A 22,111-nucleotide genomic window follows, 5' to 3' on the forward strand; every position below is an offset into this window, starting at 1 on the left:
CGCTGGTCTTTGATAAAAGGCCAATGAAAATTGGCGAGTTGTATTTGCATGCCACTCCCCCGGACATAAGGGTATAAAAGGAGCTGGCGTGCAACCACTCATTCAGATTTTCTCTTCGGAGCCGAACGGTCGATGTTTACTGAGCTGACTGTTCATTCACCTCTGCTTGATCTGACGCCGCATTTCAGAGGCTTCTCCCTCCTCTGCACTGGTGCACTGCAGAGAACGCCCCTGGGCGCTTTGGCAGAAAAAAGAGAGTATATTTTCCTGAAAGAGCGGCACACACGGAATGTCTTTTTAAAGACGCATCTTTATAAAGATGCCTTTCCATTTGTGTGTTATTCCTGGTTGTGGTCGTTACCTCTCAACTTCAGATGGTCACGATCGCTGTCTTTTGTGTCTGGGCGCGACCCACACGGAGACAGCGTTCATGGGTGGTTCATGTTCTCACTGTGAGAACATGACCATGGCAACGTTGCGGTCGCGGCTTGCTTTCATAAGAAAGCAAGCCACCCCAGCTGCTCCCCGCCTCGGTCCTTCTACCTACAGGTATGAGGCCAGCGCCTTCCCTGGGTCACATACCCGGTGTGCACAGTCATCATCACGACCACCGTCCACCTTTTTACCCTTGCAGGATTGGCACTCCAGCAGTGGTCTCACTGCCCCTGCGTGTCCAGCTGTGAGACACATCCGACCCCGATGTGACAGTCTCCACAGGTTGCGAGGACAGGCCTCTTCCTCCCCCATCCCAGACTGTTCCGGGGGTGGTCACAAGGAGCCAGGGAAGTGCTTCGATGTCCCTAGACTCAGCACGGCCACGACATGATGTGGCACCTTGAGCTCCGCCCCTCCGCGAGGCCCCACCTGCTGGTACGTCCGACGAGGTTGTCCCTTTGGTCCCCCTCGTGCAGAACTTGGATGCGTGGCTTGCGCTTTCCAATTCAGTTTGCCAGGCGTCCGCCCAGGTTAAGCGGTATCCACTTCACCTGAAGGACGAAAACGCTGCTACCTTGTGCACGGAGATCACCACCCTCCTACGGAAGGGTGCGATAGAACCTGTCCCTCCTGCCGAGATGAAGAAGGGGTTTTACAGCCCCTACTTCATCGTACCGAAAAAAAGGCGGTGGGTTGCGGCCAATCTTGGACCTGCGAGTACTGAACCGGGCTTTACACAGACTCCCGTTCAAGATGCTGACGCAAAAACGCATTCTGGCGAGCGTCCGGCATCAAGATTGGTTCGCGGCGGTAGACCTGAAGGACACGTATTTTCACGTCTCGATTCTACCTCGACACAGACCCTTCCTCCGGTTTGCATTCGAGGGTCGGGCGTATCAGTACAAGGTCCTCCCTTTCGGTCTGTCCTTGTCCCCTCACGTCTTCACGAAGGTCGCAGAGGCAGCTCTTGCACCATTAAGGGAGATGGGCATTCGCATTCTCAACTATCTCGACGATTGGCTAATCCTAGCTCACTCTCGGGACATGTTGTGTGCACACAGGGACTTGGTGCTCTCGCACCTCAGCCGACTAGGGCTTCAGGTCAACTGGGAAAAGAGCAAGCTCCTCCCGGTTCAGAGCATCTCTTTTCTCAGTTTGGAGTTGGACTCAGTCTCATTGACAGTGCGCCTCACGAGTCTCACATTGGGACACATCGCGTGGTCATCACGCCGGTCTGTCACCGTCTCTTCAGCCCTTGGACCGACCTCACGTTTCTATGGGCAGGCGTTCCCCTAGAGCAGGTCTCCAAGCACGTCATGGTCACGACAGACACCTCCAAAACGGGCTGGGATGCTGTTTGCAACGGGCACGCAGCCACCGGCTTATGGACGGGCCCGCGGCTGCGTTGGCACATCAACTACCTCGAGTTGCTGGCAATTCTGCTCACCCTGCAGAGGTTCCGGCCGTTGATCCAGGGCAAGCACGTGTTAGTTCGGACAGACAACACGGCAACGGTAGCATATGTTAACCGCCAAGGCGGTCTACCCTCTCGTTGTATGTCACAACTCGCCCGCCGTCTCTTCCTCTGGAGTCATCAGCACCTCATGTCGCTGTGAGCCACTCACATCCTGGGTGACCTCAACACTGCAGCGGATGCACTGTCACGGCAGGTTACCCTCAGGGGAGAGTGGAGACTCCACCCTCAGGTGGTCCAGCTGATCTGGAGTCGATTCGGACAGGCACAGGTAGAACTGTTCGCCTCCCAAGAATCCTCCCACTGCCCACTCTGGTACGCCCTGACTGAGGCACCTCTCGGCATAGATGCACTGGCACACAGCTGGCCCCCTGGCCTGCGCAAATATGCGTTTCCCCCAGTGAACCTACTTGCAAGGTCAGGGAGGTCGAGGAGCAGGTCGTCCTGGTAGCACCCTACTGGCCCACCCAGACATGGTTCTCGGACCTCACACTCCTCGCGACAGCCCCCCCAGCGAATTCCCCTGAGGAAGGACCTTCTTTCTCAGGGACGGGGAACCATCTGGCACCCATGACCAGACCTCTGGAATCTCCATGTCTGGCCCCTGGACAGGACGTGGAAGACCTAAGCAGTCTACCACCCGTGGTGGTAGACACGATCACTCAGGCTAGGGCCCCCTCTACGAGGCGCCTGTATGCCTTTAAGTGGCGTCTGTTCGCTAAGTGGTGTTCTTCCTGATGGGAAGACCCTAGAGATGCGCAGTCGGATCAGTGCTTTCCTTCCTGCAGGAGAGGTTGGAAGGGCAGCTGTCCCTTCCACCTTGAAGGTGTACATTGCTGCTATGGTAGCACACCATGACACAGTGGACGGTAAGTCCTTAGGGAAGCACGACCTGATCATCAGGTTCCTGAGAGGCACCAGGAGGCTGAACCCCTCCAGACCGCGCCTCGTTCCCTCATGGGACCTCTCTGTAGTTCTTCAGGGTCTACAGAGAGCCCCCTTTAAGCCTTTGCAGTCAGCTGAGCCTAAGGCATTCTCCTTGAAGACTGCCCTCCTGACTGCGCTCACTTCCATCAAGAAGGTAGGAGACCTGCAAGCGTTCTCTGTCAGCAAAACGTGCCTTGAGTTCGGTCCAGGCTACTCTCACGTGATCTTGAGACCCCGACCGGGCTATGTGCCCAAGGTTCCCACGACCCCTTTTAGGGACCAGGTGGTGAACCTGCGAGCGCTGCCCCAGGAGGAGGCAGACCCTGCCCTGTCATTGCTGTGTCTGGTGCGTGCTTTACGCATCTATTTGGATTGCACACAGAGCTTTAGGATCTCTGAGCAGCTCTTTGTCTGCTTTGGTGCACAGTGGAAAGGAAGCGCTGTCTCCAAGCAGAGGATCGCCCATTGGCTCATTGACGCAATAGCTATGGCATATCATGCCCAGGACGTGCCGCCCCCAGTAGGGCTATGAGCCCATTCTACCAGGGGTGTAGCAGCCTCCTGGGCCCTGGACAGGGGTGCCTCTCTAACAGACATTTGCAGAGCAGCGGGCTGGGTAACACCCAACACCTTTGCGAGGTTCTACAACCTCTGGGTGGAACCGGTTTCGTTCTGGGTAGTGGCACGCAATACAAGCGGATAAGCCCGGGATAGCTGGCCGGGTGTATCGCTTGCACATAGCGCCTTTCACCTCCTCTGAGCTGAAGACGTGTGCCATTAATTCCCAGTAGTGTTCACAAACTATGCTCCCTGGTTGACTTCCTCCGAGCCCTGTGGCAGTCGAGTTTTCGGAGAGACTCGCTGCCGGCCCAGTACACGTGCTAACTAAGAGCCCTGTTCTGGGGTAGGTGCTCCGCATGTGGCGGTTCCCTGTAAGGTAACCCCATGCGATGTATATCTTCCGCTAATTCGTTTCCCTGTTGGCAAACTGCGTCTTCCTTGGGCAGAGCCCCCTCTGCCACAGTCTCCATGTTTGTAGTAACTCCTCCCCCATTGGGTAGGATCTACCAAGAGACTTCTCCACATAACATACTTCCGACATAGTTCGGCAAGACCATGTGATGTATTTTCCACTTAAATACCCCCCCCTCCCCCCCTCTCTGGGCGAGGTGTGGTCTCCGCGGTGTCCTCCCCTTGGGAGGGACACCCCCCAACTAGACCAGGTTGGCCCAGTTGGATATTCCCCCTTTTTTTAGGGAGTGGGAAAAAAAGAAGGGGAAAAGAGGCCACGACTGGGCTAGCCTGTCTCTATCTTTTGGGTAGTCAACTTGTCCCCAAAGGGCCGTTCGACACTCATAACTATGTTGGGGGAGGTTATGTGTCGGCCTGATGCTCTGGCTACGAGGCACACAGTTGTCTGCCCGTCACACACCGCCAGTTCATGTAACACAGTTCAGCCAGTTGCGTTGTTTTGTATAGGGACCCCTAGTGTCACTACATCGACACATCGTCGAGTGAGTGACAAATAGGGAACATCATGGTTACTTGCGTAACCTCCGTTCCCTGATGGAGGGAACGAGACGTTGTGTCCCTCCTGCCACAACGCTGAACTACCCACTGAAATGGCCGGACCTTGTCTCGGCTCCTCAGCATAAAACCTGAATTTGTGGTTGCACGCCAGCTCCTTTTATACCTGTATGTCCGGGGGAGTGGCATGCAAATACCACTCGCCAATTTTCATTGGCCTTTTATCAAAGACCAGAGGTGTCTCGATCTCCTAAGAGTGACCCCTAGTGTCACAACATCGACACAACGTCTCGTTCCCTCCATCAGGGAACGGAGGTTACGCAAGTAACCATGATGATTTATTAATAGGCCTGTTTGGTACTATGTAATTCATAGAAGTTTTTCTTTCAGATGAATCTATTTGACTGGGATTCTGTTTTGATGATTTGTCTATCTTTATTTATTTAGTCATTATTCAACTTAATTGTGAAAATGCATAATTACATGAAAAATTTGGTTTAGTAGATCACAAAAAAATTAAGAATGATATCACATTTATTTTTTACATTTTATAAAAATCAGATGACAGCTAGGACAAGTTACCTTCTTGCCCATTGGGATTCATCTTATAAAACTGGCTAACTTTATATCTAATGTTAAAATTTAAAATTAAATGTACATTGTTCTTAATGGGGGAACAAACACCTTCTGCATGACTACCTTTTACTCAAATTGTTATTCTGATAATATAATTGTTAATGAAAAAATGTGCATGTTTAAAATTCTTCACTGCCTCGTGAAGAAGCATTTTCACTATAGTGAATCCCACTGTATATTTGCTAGAAAAAATAATAATAAAAATTAAAAAAAAAATGCTGAATCAAAAAACATGTGAAACAGTGTTTTACAATGTGTTGGTCGCGTGGTCTTTTATTCTCAAGTTGTAGGCCTATGATATTTTGATCTGATGTGACTTTGGATGTGACTGATTCCTGATTCAAAACACCTTTGGGTATTCAACTTTTTAACAAAACTAAGCAAATTGCTACTGCATATCAGTGGATCTAAGAAACGGGTGAGCAGTTGATTCCATATTACGTGATTTCTATGAATCAGAGATCGGACCATGGCACGATACAGAAGCGGAACACGCATCAATGCAGGGGTGCGTGGTCTGGTGCCGCTCTCGAATATACTGCCTCTGCCAGTGTCCACATCTGACTAGATTAAAGCATAATAAGCTTGAAATATTTTTGAACAAGTACACTCGCTAAATAGAGATGGTCTGTATCAAGGGGATAAAAAAAAATAAAAAATAAATAATAAAAAATAAGTAAATAAAAAAACACATTTGAGAAAACAATATATGGGATGGATCGACAAACAATCTTTTTTTTTTCTTTTTGGAATCAAAGGAGCCGGAATACCGTTCCGGACTGTACCGGCCCAATTTAACCCCTGTGTATACAGCATTGGGCTCCATGTCTAGGAGCCGTCTCTGCACCCCAGAATAAATGTCAGAGTGATGTCTGTGATTCTTGGTGTCACCTGAGTCCAAAAATTCAATAATACAATAGCTCTTGTATTCGTTGTCCAGTTGAACATCAATTGTAAGGTTGTTTTTCCACGTATCATATGTTACACAGGCTGCTAGATGAGCATGTGAAGATTCCTGTTTCTTTATTTTGCCCGAAAGACCCTGCCAATATTTAATGCCCACAGTCCAGGACGGACGGTGGGACGGACTTCTTCTGTCTGCAGAAATCCAACACGGCTCACAATAGGCACTGTCCATATTTGGCAAGTAACATTTCCGAGGAAATGTATCCATCTTAGACCATTTGAAACACTTTCTAAAAACATCTGCCATTTTTGTTGCGAGGATAGGATCCCTCTGGTTTACATGGTCCCAAGTTAAGTATAGTCCTCTTCACACTTGGATTAGTTAAATCAACTGGGATGTTGGCTCTGTTGGATAGCGTGAACCTGTTTCCTCCTCTGTAATATTTTCAGTGCTTTCATTGACATGATGGTGAGTCGTGCTTTCAGGGATGCGGTCACTGTCTGTTGGGCCAGTTGACATAGCTGTACCCATGTTAGCAGTAGCACTGTCCATGCTGGTACTCCTAGCATCCCCAGTGCTGGTGCTAGCAGCTTCCTCCCATTGATTTGGGAGAAATATGGACGATATTTTTGGTAGTTTTGCATTGAATTGCTCTTTTCAATGTTGGTTAATCCATTTTTGGGCCCCACTGAGATATTTTCTTTTATTCATTTCTGAAAGAACTTGTTATAGGCTACTAGGTTCACTCTCAAAGCTCTTGTGGGGTTAAGATGATCAAGGATTTTGAGTGGATAATTACAACAATGAAAAAAGAGATTGTGATTAGCAAACACAGGCAATCGACAATTACTACCAAAATAAATGTCCCATTGTTTTACGTAATTGTTTAACATTGTCAAATAAGCTTTGGCCTACTCATTTGCGTCCAACGTTAGGCCCCAACGCCACTCACATGTATTGTTCTTTTCTTAGAATATTTATGCATTTTATTTTATTTAATTCTTCATTGGTATTTCTATTCAAATCAGAGACTGCACTGCATGTAATCATTATTTATCACAGTAGTAAAATTTACAACAAAATTTTTCTGTTTTCATCTATCATTTCTGCTTTCATTTCCCTGATAGTTTTATGAACACTGTATGTCACTCCATTAGTGTAGCCTATGTACATTTGATTTTTTGAAATAATATAGCCAATATTTACATTTTAAATTATTAAAAATCATAGAAGTAACAAAGCCAGATCTGTAGCAACCAGTATAACCTGGGGTGGGGGACATTGCATACAGTACATTCATCACCTATTAATTTTTGGGACAACAGGGGAAACAATGTCAGGTTATTGACTCTAAGGTTACTTTTATGATTGTGCTGATGATAATGAAAGTAATTATGTTATGTCATACCTTTGTATGGATAGAAGCACATAATTTACTCTCTCACGAAACCCCCGGACTTCCCCTACAAACCCCTAGGGGTTCATGAACCCCCGTTTGGGAAACCCTGATCTAAACAAATCAGATTAGCAGAACTGAATAAACAAAACATTGTTTACAATTGCAGTATGGGTGATTTGTTTGTTTTTTTTGCATAACTGTATATGAAGAAACTCATGGAGTCATGGAGAATTTGTGCATAAAATATCCTTAGAAATGTAAGTTTTTTTTAATTATTATTATTTTATTTTTATAGGATTTATCAAATTTCACCTCTGAAAAAATTCTTCTTACTGATCAAAAAGAGTTGCAAAAGATTTAGCTGTGTTTTTGTATAGAGGTGCAAAACTCCTCTCTAATCTAACCATATTTTTCCCCTTTTGTTTCATTTTGCAGTCCAAACAGGAAAATTTCCAGCACAGCATTTGGTCGGTAAGTTTCGTCTCTCTTAGTTTCTCAAGGTCTGTAGAAAACAAGATTACAGAGTACAGTAAACTTTTTCTCTACAGTTGACTCACTCAGTGTTAATTGATTCTTGCTGAGCCAGCTTTACTGGTTAGTATATACTCACTGCTTGCCTGAAGCTGCTTACATTCTTTAGACAATCCATTCACTCACTTAACTTGGCCTTAATCTATTAACAAAACTTCTAGAAAAATTGTGATACCTGAACCAAATTCATAATAAACCTGGCTCTAACTTTTTTGCTTACAACATTTTTGCACGATCTGTCTTTCATCTCTCATTTCTCAAAAGTATTGTGGCCATATCTGAGTTAAAATCTGTTAAAAGTAAGATGTGCTCTCTTTTAAACAAAAGCTTAATTATAATTCCTCTTTGAATATTCACAGCCTTCTTAAGCATAGTGCAAACTTAGAACTTATTGCTTGCAAATGCCCAGATTCCATCAATCAAACATGCTCTGGTTAATTGCATAGTTGAGTTCATTGTCCATTTTCTGATTCTTCTGTTTCTCTGTGTGCCCCACAGTCAGCTCTTCCACCACAGTAACTTCAGCAGCAGTCAGGGCAGCACAGAAGACCTGTTCATAGACAGCATCGACTCCTGTGACATTGACATCACTGAGAAGGTCCTGGAAGATCTCATAGAAGACCAAAGTTTAACATAGAATTTACATACTGCATGAAAAATTGCTAATTTAAAATAATGTTACAGATTAAAGGAACCCGTCAGCACGCTTAAGTACACTGTAATTACAGTTTTCATGAAAATGTAATTCAGAACGACCAGTCCATAACAGACTCCTTTATTCTAATGCAGGTGAGTTATTTGGAGAAGAAAATAACAGAACTGGAGAACGACAGTCTGGCTAATGGAGATCTGAAATCCAGACTTAAACAAGAGAACACACAACTAGTACACAGGTAAATTTAAAGAGATCTCATCATTAGATACAGACACACAGTACATTATAGTATGAGCATGCTAACCAATATATTGTAAATATATGTATGTATTCGTTTTTTGCGTGTGTGTTTGTCTACACACATCTGTATTCGGTTACCCATCAGGGTACATGAGCTGGAGGAGCAGATTAAAGATCAGGAGACGCGTGCGGAGCAAAGTCTAGAAGAGGAATTGAAGAGACACAGAGAGGCCTACAGTAAGATGGAGAGAGACAAGAGCACTGAGATTGAACTGCTTAGTAACAGGTACCTTAGTTTTTAAATTAAAAAATTTATATTACATTAGAAAAAATGCAAAAATGGAGGAATTCTCACTTGTGATCACAGACTTTTGGACCCCACTGTATGTAAAATCGAAACTGTAGAAAATTACTCATGAAAGCATATGAGTTCTCTGTGTTTGACATGCTACTTTGTTTTTATGGATCTTTCTCAATGAATGGATGATTTCTGCCTCTAGGGTTCAACAACTGGAGGAGGAAAATGCAGAGGTGAAAGTGAATGTGTGCAGATTAAAGTCACAGAGTGAGAAACTGGACCAGGTAGTGATGCATCAAAACTCTAAAAATCCCTTCATCACCACAAACAAATGACCCACATGATACAGATTGTCAAATGAATAGATTTATTAATATATCAATATGAATTATTCTTAATTGAGAATATAGTTTACTATACTATACAATACATATTATTATGCCTTTAGTACAGGAATTGATACCAAATGAATAGATTTATTAATCTATCAATATGAATTATTCTTAATTGAGAATAATTCTCAAGAATTAAGAATAATTCTTAATAAACGTAATACATCTTACTGCTTTTATGATTAAAGACAAAAATATCGAAAATAGTAAACCATTAAAAAGTTACAAACATTAATAAGAATAATCGGAATATACAATTCTTCCGTCAAGTAACATAGTTCATTATCCGAGGATGTTTATGGTTGCCAGGCAACATAGCAACTTGGTGCATTAATATAAAATTTGGGTCACAGGTGTACATTTTACAACAGCTTCAAACACAGTTCATCCAGTCAGAATTTAGAGTAAGTATTATCTTAGATAATAAGATTTAGATTTAGATAATATTAATTTAACTATTAAATCTTTGATCACGCATTCTATCTCTCTCTCTCTCTCTCTCTCTCTCTCTCTCTCACTCTCTTGCTTTCAATTTCACTGACAAACACATTCACACTCGTTTTCACACCATCACATATGACCTGACTGTAGGATCCTGTGGTACATTTTAGCAGGCTTTGTAATCCCGGGAGCCCTATTATGAAGGAGACTGTCAGTGTTAACAGCACACTATCTCATACCACTTGCATTAGCTAGTGTAATAAGTGTGAAAGCTGCTGCTTGCATGATATTAGCAGCACTGTATTTAGAGTCTGAGCCAGTGGAACTTTGATCTCTTCGATGGAATGAAAAATTTTGGGCAAATGCAGAACTTGATGCTGCAGCCTTTCCATAAAGCTAAAAAACTGGGTCACTGTGTGATAAAAAATGTAAAGGCCTTTTTATATATTTCCTACTGGTGTGTGTGTTTATGCACAGGAGAAGCAGCGCATGACAGATAAGCTGGAAGACACAAGTCTTCGTTTGAAGGATGAGATGGATCTGTACAGAAAAATGATGGATAAGCTTTGGCAGAACAGACATGAGTTTCAGAAAGAGCGAGAGGCCATGCAAGAGGTAAAGCACAGAAGGTTTCATTGCTCATTACAACTACACACAAACATAAACCCATCGTTCATAAATCTTAGTCATTTTCTCAAAATTTGTAGCTGATTGAGGACCTGCGTCGTGAGCTGGAGCACCTGCAGCTCTTTAAACTCGAGACGGAAAAGCCTGGCCGCGGCCGTAACACTGCAGGACTGTCTGAGTACAATGCCAAGACTCGAGAGATTGAGCTGGAACATGAAGTCAAACGGCTTAAACAGGTACAGTGGAGAATTCTTTTGTTACCTCTCTGGCATCATCACTGAAAAACACAGGCTTCAAAAACAATGATTATGACCATGTTTACCATCCCATATGCAATATCATATTTTGCGATATCCTTGCAGATTAATTGTTTTGAGACAAATTGCATGATTGTTTATCTGATATAGTCATATATCTGTGCACACTTTAATGCACACCATTATAGTAGCGTCTATACTCTACTATACTGTATCATACAATACTATACCATATCATACCATAATAACATATAACATACTATACTACATTGTACTATACTACACTAAACTGCATCATATTATACTATATATACCATACTGTTCCATACCATTCTATACTATGCCATACCGTACTATATTATACTATATCATGCCATACTATACTATACCATAACACTGTACTGTATATTATAAAATGATAAAGTATAGTATAGTATACTCTACTAAAATATATCATACTGTACTATACTATACCATAATACATTATACTATACTATACTTTATCATACTATACTATACTAAAATATATACTATACTATACTATTCTATACTATACCATAATATATTATACTACACTATACTATACATATTATTATGCCTTTAATACAGGAATTGATACCAAATTGACTTGTTTAATCTTCTAACAGGAGAACCATAAACTCCGAGACCAGAATGATGATCTGAACGGACAGATTCTCAGCCTCAGCCTTTATGAGGCCAAAAACCTGTTCGCTTGTCACACCAAGGCCCAGTCACTGGCAGCAGAGATTGACAACGCCTCCAGAGATGAGGTGAGAAGAACATTGATAATATTTATTCTCTATATAGAAGATTTAAGAGAGAGCTACAAAAGACAGAAAGTTGTAGACTAGAAATTGCTGGTCCTATTAAGCTTGGGTTTGTACATTAGTCCACTTTATTTCATGCAATAATAGTATATTAGTCAAGTTATATTTAAAATTGGCCATCTTAACATAGTGGTATTAATAGTATGCAATTGACCATAAGCATAGTTTTTGTGCCCAATATTAATTGCTGTATTTAAATGATTATGCACCTTCACATATAGGTTTCTATCAGATCTGTTGGCATTTTTGCCACTCATTTTGACATTCTCCATCTCTGCAGCTGGTTGATGCTTTGAAAGAACAGGAGGAGATCAACTTCCGTTTAAGGCAGTACATGGACAAGATCATCCTGGCTATCCTAGACCACAACCCCTCCATCCTAGAAATAAAGCATTAGGCTCTCGGTCATTCCTCTTGAGCTGAGAGTGGATAGAGGACACATGCTTCATAAAGAGCTCTCAATTCAGGCAAAGGCTGTGAAATGTACTGACATAGGCCCTCACATCAAGTCATTTTATACTTGTATCTTGTACATCTTGTACAGAGCAAGTTGCTGTTAAAATGATTGTCTCTCATGTGCTCAGTCTCACACAGATGGGTTATAGATTCCATAGCCACTCATGTCATGATGCTGTGAATTTAAGTTGTGGAAATGACAAAAACAAAGTGATGAAACTGGAAAATAGTGTAGAAGTGTACTTTTCACTCTCAGTTATGTTTACACACTACCTCTGTGAGGTAACTCAGTGTTGTATTCTACACACGAACAAAACAAGTAGAAGTATATTAATCACAATGATCACAGCATAGAGGAGAGCTTTACATGAACTGACAGGGTACAGCATGGTTTTTTCTTTCTTTATTTTGTTGAGGATTCCAATTTAAATGTGCCAGAAGACCTCTCGACTTTCTCTAAACCTTGTTTTCATAGTACTGTTCACCTATTAAAAATTTAGCACTGATTCAACTGACAGAGCAATGGAAAGACAAGAGGTCTCTGTTTGCCTGAGACTTCATGCAACATGACGATTACAGCTATTATGTAATTATGATCAGCAAATAAGGGAGCTTCTAGACTGTTCTCTAATAATGTTGGCAAACATCATGTCAGTCTACCAAAGAGAGGAACTAGGCTCTAAAGTACATTCCTGTTAAAGACCCCATAAAATCGCTTGACGAGTACAGTATTCTGGCCTGTGTTGACATATTTCCTATTGAAACAAGGTGGGACATATCGAAGGGCTCGTCCCTCTTTTTAATAGCCAATAAGCTTTAGTTAAGTAACAACCATGACCCCTGAATTGCCACTTGCAAATTTGTTGTAAGAGATATCAGGAGGTGGGACATTCTCATTCTAGAGAGCATTTGATTGGACAAAAAATCTGTGTAGTGCAACATCAATAATTTGGTCTTTTTCCCATAAGAGAAAGTGTATTATAAGCATACATATCAACTGAAAGTTAATTATGTCATCTTTTAAGAGTACACTAGCTTATAGATGGCTTAAAAGTTAATAGACAGTGATTAAAAGCCACAAAACTCTAAATTTGATTTCATGAGGTCTTTAATGCATAACGCTCTTAGTTGCCATACTGATGGACTGAAATAATTACACAGCCTCAAACAGGCCTGTACTGGCCATCAGCTCCCTTTGACTGAGGGATCGCATACATTTATCAACAAAGAAGCACAAGAGAGGGAAACAGTTTGAGCAGAGATGACACAGTTGTACAAAATATTATATACGTATAGAAAGAAAATCTATAGAAAATGTGAAAAGAATGGTTTATTTTTCTTAGAAATATGTAAAGGTTTCGATTAAATTGATTGACTGAATTGATGTTTCAAGCTAGAGTGAATGGATCTAGTACTTAAAGAGTGAGAGGGCAAGGATTATGATATTAATAAAGTTGTCTTGTTTAACAAAGAATTACAAAAGTTCCCCCAAAAAGGATTGCCATTATAGAATCTGAATTAAAGCATTAACTAAGTTCCATCAACAGGTAAAAAAACCATCAACTGGTCTACATATTTGGATTTGCAGAAAGAAAGAAAAAATATGCAAATGCAGTACTTTATAATCCTGATAATCTTCTTGATATTGTACATCAGTGCCATGGGTAGAATAAGCTGCACATTAAATAAAAGTGCTTGAACGGACATCCCATGAATGTATCACCATGCAACTCCCAGTATTCAGTATTCCCATTTTCCCCATGAATGTATGAAATCTTATTTAGCTAGTCAAACATATGAATCACAGTATTTAAAATTATTGTGTAGTATGGGAAAGGAGCCAATACAGATACATGCTCGATAGTCACAAACTAGTTTTGCTTTGTTGCACAAATTGTACTGAATCTATTTCTTTGCATGTTCTTAATCTCTTTCTGTTTGTGCCCTTTATTTGGAATGTAACAATTAACATTTTGGTTGTTTCAATAACTTAATCTAATCAGTTAGAGGAACTTTTATGTATTTCTGTTATACCTTGTGTTATAGCATTTTTCACTCATTGTAAATGTTGTACAGAGACTAGTTCCTATTTGTATTGATGTGCCACTCATCAACCTTAATGAATAAATGAAAGGCTGTTTTTATACAGTTTTATGATAAAATGGCAAGATATCTTAGAAGTTTGACATATTACAAAGTAATGTACAGGTTTAAGACAGCTTTAATTGTTTTGTCAATATGACTGTTGAAATTAATAAGTGACATAAAAGGTAATAATAATATTCCTCGGTTTACTCATCAGTAGCTGTGATGTCATAGACGATATTCATTCATCATTATGGGTTTAAAGAAATGAAAGGTTGTTCTAAAGCAGCCGAAAAAAATCTTATGAAGAAATACCCATTTAAAACTTTACTGATTCATATAATTTCTATTTAACACATTGAAAGACCAAAACCATTTCCAGCAACCATTGTTTTTGCACATTTTAAAGAGTTGTGCTGTGTGTGTGTCCTCTGTTAAAGATGTTACACAGTTTGACATCTTTAAGGGTCAAGATTTACACACTATTTCATTGTTTACACCTACTTTCTTTTTTTTTTCTTTTTTTTTTTGTCCCATATGTAAAACAATGAATTGCTATTACTCATGTCTGTTCACACAAGTAGAGAAGGACAAAAAAAATATTTCAGAACATGAAATAATAGTGTAAAGGCCTCAAGAGTAATGGCAAATTTGAAATGTACAATAAATGACTCGTTTTGGCATGACTTGAGATGACAAGTGTATTTAATTTGGGGGGGGGGTGCGGCACGAGGCACCCACACAGACTACCACCAGGACAAAGCCTGCCCTGCACCGACAGGTGATTCGGATAGGCCACTGAAAGCGGTCATCTGAATCAAGATGCATTAACCGAATCTGTGAGAAATAGCAACAATTTGAAAAGTGAAATATTAAAAATCTGTTGTGGTTGAGGGCAGTGAGACAAAATGATCAAATTTGAATCCAGATGCGAAAATTGGGCATTTGCGAACAGAACAGAAATTGTGTAAAACCTCTTAAATGTAGCCTACTTTGTAGTAAATATATTTTATAGATAGATATATTTTAAAGATAGTCAGTTAAGATCAGTAAACATTAACACACCTATGTGCAGAGTTATTATCGAGCTGTTGCAAATTTACCTACTTTTCTTTGATCGTTCGCATAGAGACATTTTCCAAGACCATGTCATGCAATTAATTAGACTATAAAAGGAATCAAATCTACTCATATACACTTAATGCCCATTCACTCTTTTGCCACCTGAAGTCATTCACACATCTGCCCAAAGTTAGATATGCCTCTGTTATTATCATTCTTAGGGTGACCAAATTTTGAAAGTCTTAAGCCGGGACACTTGAAGGGTTCACAATAAATACTGTGTGTGTGTGTGTGTGTGTGTGTGTGTATATATATATATATATATATATATATATATATATATATATATATATATATATATATATATATATACCAGTGAACCAAAACAGCACCGACCCACCGAGACATGGACTCTACAAGACCCCTGAAGGTGTCCTGTGGTATCTGACACCAAGACATTAGCAGCAGATCCTTCAAATCCCGTAAGTTGTGAGTTGGAGTCACCGTGGATCAGACTTGTTGGTCTACCACATCCCATGGTCATGCTCAATCAGATTGAGATCTGGGTAATTTGAACTCTTCATCATGTTCCTCAAACCATTCCCGAACAATGTGTGCAGTGTGGCAGGGTGTATTATCCTGCTGAATGAGGCCACTGCCATCAGTGAATACCATTGTCATGAAGGGGTGTACCTGGTCTACAACAATGTTTAGGTAGGTGGCACGTGACAAATTGACGTCCCAGGGTTTCTCAGCAGAATATTGCCCAGAGCATCTCACTCCCTCCACCGGCTTGTTGTCTTCCCACAATGCAACCTGGTGCCATCATTTCCCCAGGTTAATGGCGCACACGTACATGGCCGTCCACGTGATGTAAAAGAAAACAGGACTCATCGGACCAGGTGACCTTCTTCCACTGCTCCAAGGTCCAGTACCGACGCTCAGGAGTCCATTATAGGCGCTTTCGATGGTGGACAGGGGTCAGCATGGTTTCAGAGATGCTCTGACCCAGTAGTCTGGCCCTTGTTAAAGTCACTAAGGTCTTTACTCCTACCCATTTCTCCTGCATTCAACTTGTTGACTATGAGAACTAATTGTTCGCTTACCATCTAATCTACCCAGATGTTATTCACTTCACTTGTGGGTGGTCATAATATTTTGGTCCAACAGTGTGTGTGTGTATATATATATATATATATATATATATATATATATATATATATATGACATATATACTGTAGTTTGTGAAAATGTATATTTTATTTTATTATATATTGTTTTATATACATTATATTTTTTTCATGATTTTAACCACATTTGAGCTTTTTATTTAAATGTATAAAAGCCATACATGTAGCCTATTCTATCCATATTCTATCATATTGCATGTGTAATAATGGTATGACTTGAAAAAAATTCACAAAATTTGCAACATTGGAACCTGAAATTTTAAATATAATTCCCACATTTCAACATTTAAGTGCTTGTACTATGAAAAAAAAATAATAATAATTAAAAAAAATCCCTGTCTGAATGTGACCTGCAATCTCTGATTTACCTCTGTGGCCATGGGAAAGCAAACATTTATTACAGTGACAGCAAAACACTTCAATTACATTTCACTAATCGTGCAAAGAAATGGATCCGCTTCTTTTAGCTTGTTGAACACACATTTTCATTTGGCCATTTCTAAGCGAGCGCCAAGTGCGTGACATTGTTGTCAGGGTAACCAGATACAATTTAAGCAGATTGCTGTAAGACTAAAATAAAAATGAATTGTCAAATCAATGTGCAATGCAAAAAAATAGCTTCTCTTCCCTGCAAACAATACCAGACACGACACCTAGAAAGAGTGGACGCAGAGGATATTTAATTTTAAAGAAAAAAATCAGTGAGCTTAAAAGCTGAAACCGGGACATAATTAAATTTGTAAGAGAATTTTCAGGACAGCGGTACACAGCTCATAAAACCGGAACTGTCTTGGGTAAAACGGGAGGTCTGGTCACCCTAATCATTATTTTGTTTGTATTCTACCCATTAACACTCTTTTATATACCCATCTTTGCAGTAGTATCAGTGTCATCATAAATGACAAAAACAGAGTGTGATCGGCACATATTATGGCCGTGTATAGCATATCATATTGTGTGTATAGCGCATTAGCGCATTATTACACAATCTACTGCATACAGTATATATTACTTTAAACCATATTCAAGTGGTTACAACAGCTTCTTTTACTGATCTTGTGTGAATTCTACTCATAGAATGAGGCATGAAGTCATTGATAACACATTTCAATGTCATATTATTTGTTGTCTCGAGCGTCCTCATATTCAAATGCTCTTCTAAACGCCTCCCCCTGCAGCGTGGCCGGTGTCTGAATGTTCACAAACAGTTTGTGATTTCTCAGCTTTTTCAAATTTTATTTTACCTCTGAATGAAGAACTTCTCTTTAAGTGTGCTGGGGCCTTAAAGGTGCACTCAGTAATTCTAATCCAATACACTTTTTGTCAAATTCTGCAAATATCTCCTAACAGTCTGCTAGCTGTCCGTTCTGTGGGTGGGCTGAAAAAAAAATCTAGTATTTGTACACAGCCCTGGCTCTGTAAATGAGACCAAAAACAAAGTGGATCAGACCGATCCACACAACACTATCAATCAGCAACAGGGGGTGGTTCTTGCACATGCACAGGATGGGGGCTGGGGGCAGAGTGAGAGGGAAATTCATTAGAAGAGCGACGGCAAATTTGGCTGATGTGAACTTTCTAAACTCCAAGGAGGACAAATGGCTGAGAAACAGACCAAGAGAAAAGGTCAGACAAATATAACCTAAAAAATTAGGATTATGATAAGTCGAGGGCTAGGAGCCACGTCAACATCGGCGAGGCTTTTCAGCGGTGGAGTGAACTTCGAGAGGTAAAAGGCTTGAAGACAGATGCAGAAGTTGCTCTTTTTCTTCTCAATAGGTGGGTAAGATAAATATAGCTGTTTCACAGAACCCATATATGCTGTTGTTGTGATGTTAGATTTAGTAGCAGGAGCTTTCAAAGGAGCACTGAAGGTAGGGGTGTGTTTGTTTTGGCAGTTGAGTTTGAATATCAACAGTGTTTCTCAGGAATCACTGAGTGCACCTTTACCTCCAGTGGTTTAATCTATATCTTCTGAAGTGATATGATAGATGTGGGTGAGGAACAGGTCAATATTAAAGAATTAAATACTTTTTTACTATAAATCTATATCTTTAGTTTGACCAGTAGTTGCACTGAAGAACCCAGTAGGTGGTCCTTTTGTACTATAAAGCTCCACCTTCGGCCAGCCCTGACCAGTAAGTGGAGATACTGAATGCACGAAGAATGCAAATCACCAAAAAATAAAACAAGAATTGAAAGTGAAGTGAAAGAGAAATTTATTGTAAAAAAGGACTTAAATATTTATCTGTTTCTTACCCACATCTATCATATCACTAAGATATTCTTCTAAAATCTTAATTTGTGTTCTGCAGAAGACAGAAATTCATACACATCTGGGATGGCATGAGGGTGAGTAAATGATGAGAGAATTTTCATTTTTGGGAAAACTATCCCTTTAAGACTCCAGTCATATGAGTAACCTTATGAAAGCTGTTTTATTCTACATGGAGAGGGTCCTGTCATAGGGGCTGCCATGTTAGGATCAAATGGCCAGTCGAATACTACTCACTCAATCTCAGTTACCGCCCTGTTATTGGACACTTTCACTAATGGATTAATTATGGCTGATTATGAAGAGTAAATTTCTACAATGGCATCAGTAACTGAAAACTATTGTTTAAATAATGCTGCATTCACCCTGCTAGGTGTCAGTGTAAGTCCAATAAAACAAATGTAAAAAAAATCACAGAGTGCATGTTTTAGTACCCCTCATAAATCAAGATTGTGGTTTATATGCTATCTGCGATATCCCTTACAAAAATGTACCATGCCAACCTTAGTTTCCACTTAAATACCACAGACAGGCCTACTACAGTTATTGTTACTTGCCTACAATGCAGCTGTGCTAATGGCATTAGCCTCCATTGTCATCAAAGTTATAAAATATCATGTTTATGTTGACAGAGTTAACAAGTGGTGATTTACAGTAAAAGGGATTATCAGTCTATTTCTCATTCACACCTATCATATCACTTCTGAAAACATACACTGTTTGGCATAATGTACAGATTTTGCTCTTATGGAAAGCAATTGGTACTTTTATTCACCAAAGTGGCATTCAACTGATCACAATGTATAGTCAGAACATTAATTCAGAACTTCTTAAACTACTACAGCTTTGCAGATCCTTGGCATTCTAGCTGTCAGACTGTCCAGATACTCAGGTGACATTTCACCCCAGGCTTCCTGTAGCACTTGCCAGAGATGTGGCTGTCTTGTCAGGCACTTCTTATACACCTTACAGTCTAGCTGATCCCACAAAAGCTCAATGGGGTTAAGATCCATAACACTCTTTTCCAATTATCTGTTGTCCAATGTCTGTTTTTCTTTGTCCACTCTAAGCTTTTCTTTTTGTTTTTCTGTTTCAAAAGTAGCTTTTTCTTTGCAATTCTTCCCATAAGGTCTGCACCCCTGAGTCTTCTCTTTACTGTTGTACATGAAACTGGTGTTGAGCGGATAGAATTCAATGAAGCTGTCAGCTGAGGACATGTGAGGCATCTATTTCTCAAACTAGAGTCTCTGATGTACTTATCCTCTTGTTTAGTTGTACATCTGGCCTTCCACATCTCTTTCTGTCCTTGTTAGAGCCAGTTGTCCTTTGTCTTTGAAGACTGTAGTGTACACCTTTGTTTTTGGCAATTTCAAGCATTATATAGCCTTCATTCCTCAAAACAGTGATTGACTGATGAGTTTCTAGAGAAAGCTGTTTCTTTTTTGCCATTTTTGACCTAATATTGACCTTAAGACATGCCACTCTATTGCATACTGTGGCAACTCAAAAACACAAAGACAATGTTAAGCTTCATTTAACGAACGAAATAGCTTTTAACAGTGTTTGATATAATGGCAAGTGATTTTCTAGTACCAAATTAGCAATTTAGCATGATTACTCAAGGATAAGTTGTTGGAGTGATGGCTGCTGGAAATGGGGCCTGTCTAGATTTGATTAAAAATGAATTTTTTCGGATGTGAATGGCGAGCTCTGTACGCTTTGCTAGTTTTAACACTTTTAATGATATAAACCTGTGAGATTCGATACACTCTGTTTCATAACTGTTCTAGGAGGACAATATGTCAAAGAGACATTAACTACCGGGTAGTCTCCAGGCTCTGGAGACATTAAAAGACACTAATGTGCTCAAGCTGATACCCCCGAGAGGGCCGCGAGCCAGGGAGTCGATTTGGTCAGAGAGATGCAGGAAATGCGGTGAGAGTTGCTGGGCATGTCGGCAAAGCTGACGAAGGTCATTATTGACCTGGAGGATCTTGCTGTAATATGTCGATCGATCACTGCCTTGGAGGCGAAGTTCTCTGAGATGGTTACAAGAGTGGGGGATGTCAAGAAATGGATCGATTATCTGGAGTCATCAGAGAGGGAATTATCTGCTAATCCGCTAGCAACCAAGGTGGATTTGGAGCGTGTCTGGGAGAGGTTGGAGGACATGGAGAACCATAACCAGCAGAATAACATCCATATTATCGAAATTCCTGAGGCTGAAGAGGGTCGGGATATGGTGAAATTCCTGGATGGGCTCCTTCCGAATCTGCTCAATATAACAGGCCATAAGCTGGAAATCGAGTGAGCTCACAGGGTTCCGGTGCGGAGATCTGCAGAGGGAGACAGGCCCCGCTCAATTCTGGCCAAATTTCTGAGATCAACCGATAAAGATCTTGTGTCTTGTGGAGTAAAGGAAGTCTTTCTTGGACAAACCACAGCATTTTCTTGTTCCCAGACTTTGCAAATTCAACAAGAGAAAAATATGATCGATTTAAGGAATGCAAGAAACGTTTACATCAACAGAAGGCCGCTTTTGCACTGATATTCCCGGCCAAATTGAGAACAGATGCTAAGGAGGGCTGTAAAACATTCACATGCACACAGCAAGCAATGTCCTTCATAAAGTTAATGGCGTAAGTCATTTTGTGACACTCATGTTGCAGCCGAGTGGACCGGCTCACTGATCATTCACTTGAGTGTTTGAGGAAACTGAGCGGTTTTTTTGGTGCTGGTTCAGACTAGCGGCTGGAGTTTATTTTGCAGAGTGGCACACCTTCGGGACAGTTTTGTGGATGAATCTACATGCTCTTTGAGTTTGTTCCGCCTATTGGGTGGTTTTATAGATTATCTTTTGCTGTGTAATTCTGTCTCACAAAATTTGTATAGAAACACTGGACTTGAGCAATCCGATGGCAAAGTTGTCGCGGGGGTCCTCATAGGCGTACATGGACTGTTTGAGTTTGGAGGGATGGACGTTAATGCGCACATTTTTCTTTGTTCCAGGGGATGTTTGGGTTTTAATGGTCACACCAAAGTTGGAATGTAGTCTTTATAATCTTGTTTTTGACACACAATCTATTTTTTCTTATATGTCAAAATGTCAAATGTTAATGAGTGGATTGGGGCCTGGGTAGCTCAGCGAGTAAAGACGCTGACTACCACCCCTGAAGTCGTGAGTTCAGATCCAGGGTGTGCTGAGTGACTCCAGACAGGTCTCCCAAGCAACCAAATTGGCCTGGTTGCTAAGGAGGGTAGAGTCATATGGGGTTACCTCCTCGTGGTCGCTATAATGTGGTTCTCGCTCTCGGTGGGGCACGTGGTGAGTTGTGTGTGGATGCCGCAGAAAACAGCGTAAAGCCTACGCACACGCTATGTCTGCGCGGTAACACACTCAACAAGCCACGTGATAAGATGTACGGATTGACAGTCTTAGATGCGGAGGC

The 22,111-nt window shown here is 41.0% G+C and overlaps 1 protein-coding gene across 3 annotated transcripts in view; it reads left to right on the forward strand.

Annotated features, from left to right (window-relative positions):
* Positions 1-14,821, forward strand: part of LOC127450841 (rab11 family-interacting protein 4A-like) — an 82,226-nt gene extending 67,405 nt beyond the window's left edge. For all 3 annotated transcript variants that reach the window (XM_051715247.1, XM_051715248.1, XM_051715249.1), the window contains 9 exons: positions 7,741-7,776; positions 8,335-8,434; positions 8,626-8,729; positions 8,877-9,017; positions 9,232-9,313; positions 10,340-10,477; positions 10,570-10,725; positions 11,394-11,537; positions 11,875-14,821. In XM_051715247.1, the coding sequence (XP_051571207.1) occupies positions 7,741-7,776; positions 8,335-8,434; positions 8,626-8,729; positions 8,877-9,017; positions 9,232-9,313; positions 10,340-10,477; positions 10,570-10,725; positions 11,394-11,537; positions 11,875-11,991 (1,018 nt within the window). In that variant the 3' untranslated portion in view covers positions 11,992-14,821. The remainder of the gene's footprint in view (positions 1-7,740; positions 7,777-8,334; positions 8,435-8,625; positions 8,730-8,876; positions 9,018-9,231; positions 9,314-10,339; positions 10,478-10,569; positions 10,726-11,393; positions 11,538-11,874) is intronic.
* Positions 14,822-22,111: the final 7,290 nt, after the last annotated feature.

The sequence above is a fragment of the Myxocyprinus asiaticus genome, chromosome 13 (assembly GCF_019703515.2).
Source record: "Myxocyprinus asiaticus isolate MX2 ecotype Aquarium Trade chromosome 13, UBuf_Myxa_2, whole genome shotgun sequence".
Taxonomy (NCBI): domain Eukaryota; kingdom Metazoa; phylum Chordata; class Actinopteri; order Cypriniformes; family Catostomidae; genus Myxocyprinus; species Myxocyprinus asiaticus.